The 10,745-nt window shown below is 37.8% G+C and overlaps 2 protein-coding genes and 5 non-coding genes across 7 annotated transcripts in view; 6 read left to right on the top strand and 1 right to left on the bottom strand.

Moving 5' to 3' along the window:
- Positions 1-12: 12 nt before the first annotated feature.
- On the top strand, positions 13-8,101 carry LOC137299030 (nascent polypeptide-associated complex subunit alpha-like). Its single transcript, XM_067831504.1, has 7 exons — positions 13-85; positions 838-973; positions 1,238-1,331; positions 1,881-2,011; positions 4,351-4,491; positions 4,960-5,082; positions 7,980-8,101. The coding sequence occupies exons 2-7, from the start codon at positions 839-841 to the stop codon at positions 7,992-7,994; spliced, it is 639 nt and encodes a 212-aa protein (XP_067687605.1). The 5' UTR covers positions 13-85; position 838; the 3' UTR covers positions 7,995-8,101.
- Positions 2,234-2,324, top strand: LOC137255168 (small nucleolar SNORD12/SNORD106). The gene has a single exon (XR_010954512.1). It is a non-coding gene; the product is annotated as a small nucleolar SNORD12/SNORD106 (small nucleolar RNA).
- On the top strand, positions 3,947-4,036 carry LOC137255166 (small nucleolar SNORD12/SNORD106). The gene has a single exon (XR_010954510.1). It is a non-coding gene; the product is annotated as a small nucleolar SNORD12/SNORD106 (small nucleolar RNA).
- LOC137255165 (small nucleolar SNORD12/SNORD106) lies at positions 4,791-4,878 on the top strand. Its single transcript, XR_010954509.1, has one exon. It is a non-coding gene; the product is annotated as a small nucleolar SNORD12/SNORD106 (small nucleolar RNA).
- LOC137255167 (small nucleolar SNORD12/SNORD106) lies at positions 5,857-5,946 on the top strand. Its single transcript, XR_010954511.1, has one exon. It is a non-coding gene; the product is annotated as a small nucleolar SNORD12/SNORD106 (small nucleolar RNA).
- LOC137255164 (small nucleolar SNORD12/SNORD106) lies at positions 7,695-7,784 on the top strand. Its single transcript, XR_010954508.1, has one exon. It is a non-coding gene; the product is annotated as a small nucleolar SNORD12/SNORD106 (small nucleolar RNA).
- Positions 8,102-8,806: 705 nt separating the features above from the next.
- LOC137298551 (uncharacterized) overlaps positions 8,807-10,745 on the bottom strand; it is an 83,465-nt gene continuing 81,526 nt past the window's right edge. The window contains exon 50 of the mRNA XM_067830853.1: positions 8,807-9,997. Within this exon, the coding sequence (XP_067686954.1) occupies positions 9,878-9,997 (120 nt within the window). The 3' untranslated portion in view covers positions 8,807-9,877. The remainder of the gene's footprint in view (positions 9,998-10,745) is intronic.

Genomic DNA, 10,745 nt, shown 5'->3' with positions numbered 1-10,745 from the left:
TCTATTTTTAGCGCACCTGCCGGAAATAACCTCCGCTATGCGACCTCTTCCGCCATCTCCATTTCGGGTAAAACGACAGTGACATGTGAGTAGTCAAATCAGCGTTGTATCGAACAAATTGTTCACCATCCCCATAAATATTACTATGGTATGCTTTCTTTGGTGTTTGGATTTTATATTTTAGTTGTTTATTTCATTTCTTTCGCGTTATTTTCCAAACATGCCTTAAAATGCTGTAAACAATGTTGAACGAAGAATATATGGTACACTGATCTTGAATCTCGTTCGTGCACAGTTATCAGGAATGGTTTGTGGAATAGTATAGGTTCTCATTGGGAGGGCTTGAATGTGTGTTGGAAATATCTCCTGCGCTAAATTTTTATTACAAACGCCTTTGTTACCCTTGAAATTTATGCGGACTTGACATAATAGCATGTAACAAGAATATCATTGCAATATTTATTTTATCTCTATGTACATTTTGTAAGTAACTACTTATAGTAGTGTGTTCAAGCATAGTTGAAGTAACGTTTCACGTGTTGACTAAAGTCAGGGAGGTAATTTTGTTCGACACTGACGTCTGTAGGGCCTGGACACAAATTCACTGGTCCTTCAAATGAAAAAGTCTAGAATGTAAGCAGGATATCACCCAAGGTTTTTCAGTTTACTGTTCTGTTCTGAGTTTAATCAGTCCGTTCTTATAGCCAGATAAGCATTTTTTTATGCTGTACTGATCCACAGTAGAATACACTGGAATTGGACCAATGCACAACTGCTGGTGTTGGGAACGATGCAGTGAGTTAATAATCATGATAATCCTTGAATCTGATGCTCCAGAATGCCTACCGAGGCAGTAGAAAAACCTGTCGAGGAGACGAAACCTGAAGACTCAGGGTCTGCAACAGATACTGATGGAGACGACGATTCTCCACCCGAATTGGAGGACCAAGATGCTTCGATGCAACAAAGCCAGGTTTGTCTTTGTTTGTTATAGACTGAGGTTTTGTCCACTGGCTTGATGTCAATGGTGATTAAACTGCTCTATGACCCATAAATGCCTGTATTGTATCAGTGAATGGTTCATGACGAGTGAGGCTAATGGATTGTACTTACTTGGAACAGACTGATGGTACTTGCATACTTTGTAAAGTTTACATGTTTGAAAGATTTAATATTTCATGTTATGTCATTGCCATCCAGTCTTTTTGCATCGCTTTTATGATTTTTTATTTTCTAGGTGGCACAGGCAGCAGGTATTCAAGAGGAACTTGTCAGCAAGTCCAAACAGTCTCGTAGTGAGAAGAAAGCTAGGAAGGCTATGTCTAAACTTGGTAAATTAATTTCTGATTCAGTTGCCTGTTAGTGTTTTCAACTTTCAACTTAACTAATAATGCTGGTGTGAGATATGTGGTAGTTCAATAACTACCTGCTTAGAAAGTATTTGGGAAAGAGTGTTGTCTGTATCTCCCCCCACGCACCCCTCTGCCTTTTACATAGAATATTTCCACTTTCCCCTGTGTAATATTCCAACACTGAAATGAGTTTATTGTTTGTTGGTTTTTATACCTGTTCTAAGTTACTGAAAGTATATTCATGCATGTAAGTTTGTAATTTTGGCTTTTGATTGGGTTGGGGTGTAATGAGGGAACTCTTTCCAAATGTTTGATCATTGTTTTATCTTGGCTTCTATTTTAACCTTATTCCATGAATTAGAACTTGTTAATGCTTGCATGAATTTGTTATTACGTATTTGGTGAGAAATCCCAACAAGTACTGAAATGGTTTATAGTTGTCAGTTCATGGAAGCAGTGATACAAAAATAGATTTGGTGTCGATTGACATAGAGAATGTTAACTATGTTATATGCAACTTTCCTTCAGGTCTGAAACCCGTCACTGGAGTTACCAGGGTAACAATAAGGAAATCTAAAAATATTCTGTTTGTAATCAACCGACCAGATGTATACAAGAGTCCAGCCTCAGACACATATATTGTATTCGGTGAAGCAAAGGTGGGTAATCAGCTAGTACAGACTTAGATTTGAACACTTATGTATTAAAACAACAATAACAATTAACAGTTACCCTCTGTTCAACAAAGGTCTCAGGTCAACATTTCACACGCCTGTCCCATCTCTCGTGTAGGTAATGGATATGGTTCCTGATAAGTATTGTCAATCTTGACGACTGTTGCATTACCATTTTCTCAGTCTGCAATAGACGAAAATGGTAACTTAGGTGCCTGTGATGTATACTTTTTTCCCCGGCTTATCGATAAATGCTGAAATGCCTGCATTTTATGCCAGTTTTAACTGAGGCACTGTGGCCATACATATATATCTACTTTATCTCTGAATCCGTTTCAGTTGTCAGATGTTGGCTTGGTTATTACCATGAGATTCTGCATCTCCAAAGCTAAGAATATTGTCTCTTATTGTACGGAGGTGTTGTATTAAGTGGCACAATTATGTTGTAACAGAAGTGCTCACATTTTCAGAACTGTTTACTCAAGTAACATGATTGACAGTTTATTGTTTGAAAGAAGAAACCTTGTCACAATTTCAGTATGGACCATATGTTATATTCCATTGTAGAATACCAAAATTGTTATTCCCAAAATGAATATTCATTACATGGAGTCATTTAGTATTTTCCACATGATTAGTGCTTGCTTGCTCTTCAGATACATGTGATATTTGGTTGAGGCTTTAATCCCTAAACCAGGGATGACAGATGATTGGTTTGCACCCGTATTTTTAATACTATGGTTACTCAATACATGCTAATGACAATGTAATGTATCTGAGCATGAAAGTGGTTCAATGTGTACCAATGTTTTTCCATTTTAGAAATGCCGAAGATTCAGTTATTTGTGGTGGATTGATTGATTGATTGATTGGTACTGTTAATATTTAGTTGGAGTTTTGCAGTTACTTTTGAGGCAGGCGACTATGCTTGTCATAAGAGGTGACTAACGGGATTGGGTGGTCAGGCTTGCTGACTTGGTTGACACATGTCATCGGTTCCCAATTACGCAGATCGATGCTCATGTTGTTAATCCCTGGATTGTCTGGTTCAGACTTGACTGTTTACAGACCACCGCCATATAGCTGGAATAATGCTGAGTCTAAACTAAACTCACTCACTCACTTGTGATCCTTTTTTTTCTTAATCCAGGTGTGATACATGTCCCCTGTCAACTCTGCAATATTGTTTTGCAACTTTGCGTTGCCTATGATGTAAACTTTTTTCCCCGGCCTATCGATAAATGCTGAAACACATGCATTTCATGCCAGTTTAACTGAGGCAACACTGTTTATTCTGACAGAACTGTTTTTGAGTTCTAGGACTTTAAAAAACCTTGAAAGTAGTTTCCAGTTTTTGTTCTGAAAACCAAAATTAAAAGGTATCGTCATGATAGTTTTGATGAATCATTGTCCTCAAAATTGGTCTCAAGACATGATAGCCTGTTAGATCGTCATCAATACTACAAAATCAAACTCCAGCTAGTACACATGGCAGTAGGATTTCTGTACATTGTTTATGTGCGATAGGCCTTGTGCATTGATGGAATGGCAGTTTTTGATAGTTACAATGGAAGCTTTTACAGGAATTGTCTTTGTAATGGCTATTTCTAATATTGTGTAGACATCCCACATGTTTGCTTTGCTGGTTTCTTTTGTCGGTCAGGGGCTAAGAAATTTATAAAAGTGTATTGACCAACCGTAATTGAGCTTCATAGTTCTCAACAGGTTCAACTGTTCTTTGGCTGAAAATGTGATAAAACTACAAAAAAAAGCAATGTACTTTAATTCATTAGTGAATAAATATTTATTTCACTTAGGCCTTTCTCTGTGTGCATGAGTCTCGTCCAAGGAGACTTCAACTTAAATCATCTTGAATGTTTCTTTATGAAATATTTAAAGTGCTCTATAATTCAAACTAACATTGTTGCCTGTGATGTACACTTTTTTCCCCGGCTTATCGATAAATGCTGAAACACCTGCATTTCATGCCAGTTTTGCTGAGGCAACATTTCAGGAATGAATTATCTTCCATGTTGATCAGGGATCGTAATTTTCTGCTGATCCACAGATGTTTGCTGCTTTTTTTTTTGCTTTTTTTTTCCAAGTTGAAGTCTGTGAATCATGTAAATCCGCAATGCCCACCTAAACCACCCGCATTCCAAAAGACAATGTTAAGGTTTCAGCTGACAATATATTTATCTGTTGCCATTGCCTGATTGATTTTTTTTTTCTATCTTGACTTTCAAAGTTGAGATAGTACAACCATAGACATCTATCAATCAGTGATGCTGAAGTGAAATGATTAAGTATTCTCTGTGTTACAGATTGAGGATCTGAACCAACAAGCTCAGATGGCAGCTGCTGAGAAGTTCAAGGCTCCAGAGAATCCTGCTGGTGCTGGGGAGGGCGGAGTCCAGTCCACCATCTCACAGCCAATCCAGGAGGAGTCCGAGGAGGAGGAAGACGTAAGTGTCGCTATTGTATATCCTGGAGGACACTAAGTGGGACATGTCACTGTACCATGTCGCCAGAGTCGGCAGAAACATTGGAACAGTTTCTTAATGCAGAATAATCAGTCCATGATGGAGATGGTTTGAGTGGTATCTGTTGAGCATGGCAGTTTCCATGTTTTCAACAAACCTGATCAATTGGTTTTCTGTTGACAGTGAATATCCAAGTTACCATTTATGTGTTGTTTCATATGAAGTTAGATAATCTAGTCTGGATGAGGTCCAGCTGCAATTCTACATGAACATCTCGGGTCGAGCTTGCTATGATGACAATTTTTTCCCCGTCTTATCGATAAATGACGACAAGTTACAGCTGTTTGCCAGTTTGTCTGATGCAAGCTTTGAGAGAAGTAATTTCATTGTTAATTTTGTAGGAAAGACAATTAAATTTCTATTTTGTTCAATTTGTGCTTTATTTTTCAGGTTGATGAGTCTGGAGTTGAAGCTAAAGATATTGAGTTGGTCATGTCGCAAGCCAACGTTTCAAGATCAAAGGCAGTCAAAGCACTCAAAAATAACAATAATGATATTGTGAATGCTATTATGGTGAGTTTAAGTTGAGCATAGCACCAATACCTTGTCAGTTACTATCTATATGTACTTAGACAAAGAGATGATGACAATGTGTCTGGACTACTGATCAACGTTGAAGATACATTTTGAGTTCCTGATCTTTGTCTGGTATGAAGTTCAAGATGGTTTGAAAGAATGACAATTGAGTTGTTGGTTTAGATCAGGTTGGTATACCGTGGTCCCAGTGACTTGTCTGTTGAAGGGAGTGGATGTGGACTGGTCTGTCAGTGTTGGTGCTTGCATGATTTCTTAAAAGTGAATATCTCAGCTGTGTTTTGAATGAATGTACGAATGAACAGTATGAGTCAACTTCTTGAGTCCATCTGCCTTGGTTTCTAGGTTACACAAAGTAAAGTAGATCTTACATGCGGGCCCAGACAAGGGGAATAATGTTAGTACTAACGAGGGGAAAGATATTTCTTCATGTAATTCAAAGTTAACAAAAAATTCTAAGAAGTCCATCGAAAGTAGTACAACTTCATTATTTTAGAATTTACCATACTCTTGAGGGTGACACAATTTGTCTATGCATTATAAGTTGAAAGCTGACAAAACTAGTTTTTGTTAATTGTTTTGCTTTGTTGAAGTATACTATTATCCACTCTGATAATCATTACGACTAGCATTACCATACTTCCTGCCTCAAATAAATAGCTTGTGAAGAGCGCAAGCACAGCAACATCCCCTGGTTAGTCTTGCAAACAGTTGAAGTTAGGTATTCAAGTTGACTAACTTATTGAGGGATCAGTTGTTGCCTATGATGTATACTTTTTTCCCCGGCTTATCGATAAATGCTGAAACACATGCATTTCATGCCAGTTTAGCTGAGGCAACAGTCTTTGATCCTTGGTAATAGTAGCTCTGTTAAACTGTTGAGGAAATGGGAAAACTTGTCAAAACATTGAACCATGTGTCTAGTATGCATTTATGTAACACTTCCAGGTGATTCAAACCCATGAAGGTCACGGGGTAGAATCAGCAATCAATGTTTACTATAAAAGGTGACTGTTTGTAGTAAGCGGCGACTAACGGGATCGGGTGGTCAGGCTCACTGATTTGGTTGACACGTCATCAGTTCCCAGTTGCACAGATCAATGCTCATGTTGTTGGTCACTGGATTGTCTGGTCCAGACTTGATTATATACAAACCACCTCCATATAGCTGGAATATTGCTGAGTGCAGTGTAAAACAAAACTCCAAGTGATTCAACATGATTATCTGTACTAATGGAGTTAGTGTGATTGGATTTTAAATTATATTTTAAATTAGAGCAGAGTGTTAAGGTTATGATATCAAGTTATAGCTTTGGAAGAACCTGATATGAATCCAGTAGGCTGTATCATGAATCCTCCGTAATACTAATAGTATCACACTGTAAGGTGTATTTGTTTATGTTGCATACTCTCTCTCTCCCCCTCTTCTCTCCCTCTCTCTCTCCCTCCTCCTCCCCCACCCTGTCAGCTAATAGATAAGTGCTGAAACACCCAAAATCATGTATTGTGCGGGAAATGCTTAAGTTTTATTAAAATATAATGGGGCATATTTTGTAGTGTCAACAGCAATTGCCCGAGTATCATGTTAAGTTCTTTCAGCCTATCATTCGTCAGACCATGGGCGTGTATTTGTCCTGAACATAGTTTTCTGATTTAACTCACTAAGGATGAATATATTTCTCATACAAGGACAAAGAAGTGATGACATTGTGTCTGGACTACTGACAAACATTGCGGATACATCTTGAGTTCCTGATCTTTGTCCATGATGTGTAAATGTAAAGGTGATTTACCATGAGAACACGCAGGTTTATTGTTGGTGTGAGTTAGTGGATAAGGTCAAGAATGTCCATACTGGTCATACGATGAGCAGTAACAGTTGGTAGTGTGGCCGCGATGGGTTCTACATGCGAGGAGTGCTTTGATTAATCATATTGTCCGTGTGCTTTCATGATTTTGAAAATGGAAGATGTGAATCATTAAGTATTATCAAAATAATTTTATAATTTTTCATGCCTCCAACTTGTCTTGTTATGCTAACCCAATTTGAATGGAGTTAGTAGGGTGACAATAAGAGAATTCTTAAGTCTCTGTTTAATATCCTAATTACGATATTTTTTATGGGTGTTATTCTTTGATTTACTCCTGGTAATTATCTGCATTTTGTTAGGATTGATTCATGGTTTATTTCTAAATTGCTTTTAAAAAAACAAACCAAAAAAACCCACTCTACAAAGTCTTTCATAAATTGGTTGACATTTGACCATTTTACCTCGTCCTCTTCCATGAAATGAAATGTAAAATCTGTTTCTGCAACACTCTTAAAACAATTTGTGTTTTGCTATCTGAGTTCTATGGAAAACAATTTGTCATCAACAACACAAGTAACAGTGAATTTCATTTTTAAAAAGATGCTAATAATTGTGCTCAATGTAGTATCTAGGTAAGGCATATCTGCCTTATTGCCTTGTTTTCAGTTGGAAGGTTTGAGGTTCTGAAATTTGTTGTGAAAAATAGAGGGATTTGAAATTTTTTCTTGACTTCATTCATCCCTTGTATTGTTCTCAACACAATACAATGTTGAAGGATTGATTGTTGCCTATGATGTATACTTTTTTCCCCGGCTTATCGATAAATGCTGAAACACATGCATTTCATGCCAGTTTAACTGAGGCAACAGTCATGCATTATCTTAAGGTTAGATTGACTGAGTAGTTACTTTGTAACTACCAATACATGTTACACATCTTTCATTATTCTCATCTCAGTACTGCTGCAGTTTGGGGAATGGGGGTGGGTGGTTGCCTAACTTGGGATTTGGGGTGAAAATTACCATTTATTCAGTGGATTTTTACCAGTATTTCCTTATGTTTCAGGAGCTGACAATGTAACCAGTGCTGAACATGCTGTCATTGTCCTGTAAATTTGTTTCCTCTTGTTTATTTACTGTCGCCTGTACATCTGTGTGTATAAAACCCATCATGGGATTAAAACATTTTGATAAAATGTTTGTTAGTTGTGACATTTGACACCAGATACCAGCTCAGGCATAAGCCCTGTTTGGTCGCAAGTGTAGACTGATTGCATGTCACCTGGACAGGAGTGCTGGAACGATTGGTCAAGTAATTGGTCAGTTGATTAATCTCCTTTAACGATTATGATGGGCGTGGGAGACTAATTCATGTCCATAATAAATGAAATCGCAAATTAAACTTGAAGGTATGTTTTGTATTATTTTTTCTTAGACCTTGTAAATATTTTAATTGTGGGGGTGGTTGTCTTTTCTAATAAAGCGTGTTATATAGAGTATTTTCAGACACTTCAGAGAAATGTGCAGGAGGAAATAACCTTGATCATCTTGAACAGCGGCTATTTTGTTTGCACTGTGTTGATTGTGTCCAGTTATTTCCCTCATAAGCTTTGTGGTGGAGTTCATAATTATAGATTTCTTACTGAGGTCCAATTTTGTTCTGCATGTATGGACAGTTGTGTCGCACAGCTGTGCCTGTCAGTGTAGTCGGCCTGAATTACCAAATGGGTTGATAACTCCAGAAATTAGCGGCATCTAATCCTGTAATGCTTAGCACCAGACACGGTAACAAGTACCTTATTTCAACATGTCATTTGACACCATGTCAAAACTGTCTGAAGGCTGGCTATGTTAACAGTGAACCAGAGATGAACCATCACAGACAACACATCATAATACACAAATATACTTTAATCATCATTGATAATGTACAAGGAAAATGTGATTTTATGCAGCTATTTGACTGCCAGCTAATATATACAAACTGACCAGATTCACACGAATGCAGATGTACCTATTTATACAAGTCAAAGAACATTATTAACTTTGCAATAGATAATGCTAGAGAAATGAGCTGAAATTAAGCCAACAATAACTGTCTATAGTTGGTTACTATTCTACAGTATGAAGTATAAGTGCATGCATGTGAATGGTCATGACATGTTGATACACCTTTGAGTAATTTTTAAAGAAATGGTCCTTTCATATGGTTCTGGACACAAGTGCCATCTTCAGTACATGCAAGCGAAACCACATGCTAGATGCAGATATGAGTGAATTAATTAACCTCTTTACCTTGATGATTGGCTGTATTTGTGACACTGTTGATATCTCCTTTCTAACAGGCAATGGACATGATATGTGTATATACTACCCATCAGACATGACTCGCTAATCAAATAAATGATGAATTGGCGAATTCTTAACAAAACTTCATACCCAAACGAACCTGTTCACATGCACGGTATTTGCACATGGTTTTCAGCAATTTGGGGCATGATCCTCGCGCAGTTCATCTGCTTAAGGTTTGCAGTTGGTTTCCCAAAGTTAGTGGAGACATTCATCTCCACGTAGCCACATAAACATACATGTACATGCTAGGGGTATCCCAAAAGTGGTCTGCCTCACTATATTCTCTATGTCCAATGTTGATTCTAGACGACTTCTGCTTATCTCAAACACACAAAATGTTTATTTCATATTTGGTTTCACGAAGTTAGTGATGCAGTTATTGCCAAGTTTGTGGGGGTTTTAGGGGGTACCAAGATAAAAAGTCGCACAAAACAGTAATGCGGGGCTGGAACATCACAAAAACAATTTGCTTGAGCTAAGAAGAAAATGAAACAACAGCTGCATTTGTATAATTGTCCAGGAGAAGCCGACCAGTTTTGGGACACCCCTTGTAGTAAAGGGTTAAGCGAGTCTAAACTTTTGATGGGTAGTTTATTTCCAGTTCTGTGCATCTTATGCTTGGCTGTCTACATGGTCTATTTCCTGTTGTGATTGAATCATGATGTCATCATCAGGCTGGCCAAAGTTGGGATTGGAAAACCCGCCACCTTCGTCTCGTGACAACACTTTCACCTAAAATTGCAGTGTTATTATATAAGTGACACAGATTTACTTCAGGTGACAATCAGCAACTGTTGCTCACACAATCTTGTCTGTTCAGCACACACAAAATATGTGAAGACCCATGGACTAATTTTCGGTAATCCAGGCTACATTCACCAAAGCTGTAATAGCTCTATGACCAATCGGAACTCTAGTTAAAGGCGGGGAGTTCCCGAGAACCACACCAAAAATTAATGGTCCCAGATTAGAAACTAGATGACAATATGTACAGTTTTGATGGATATGGATTTCTTAATTCTGTACAGGCAACATTTCAACATAGATTCTCATGTCATTGTCAAGTAAGTAATACATGAGATGTATTTTTGGGTGATGTTCGACAATAGATGATGAGGGATAAGAGAAGATGAGTCGTTCATACAATAGCAGTTTGATAACACAGATGGTATCCAGGCTGATTGGAAGGCAGCAGAGAAGATATACCACTGTATACATAAGAGATTAAAGATGATGATGGATATGCAGAAGTGAATGATGTACGTAGGATGTTATCTCACGCAGCATGTTTGGAGTCCCTATGAATGGGAATATCTTAAGAACCACTAAGTCAGGTTTGGTGGCCTTGAGCTTCATTTCAAGGTCACAAGGTAACTTAAATGTTTTATCCTAGTCCGCAAGATACCTAAGAATCGTTTACTGACAATGCTTGTTTACACAGGGGAAGCCAGAAATGGTGTCATGTACGTACACAAGGGAT

This window comes from Haliotis asinina, chromosome 10, assembly GCF_037392515.1.
Source record: "Haliotis asinina isolate JCU_RB_2024 chromosome 10, JCU_Hal_asi_v2, whole genome shotgun sequence".
NCBI lineage: Eukaryota > Metazoa > Mollusca > Gastropoda > Lepetellida > Haliotidae > Haliotis > Haliotis asinina.
The sequence above is the reverse complement of the archived record's forward strand: the minus strand, read 5'-3'. Positions and strand labels throughout refer to the sequence as shown.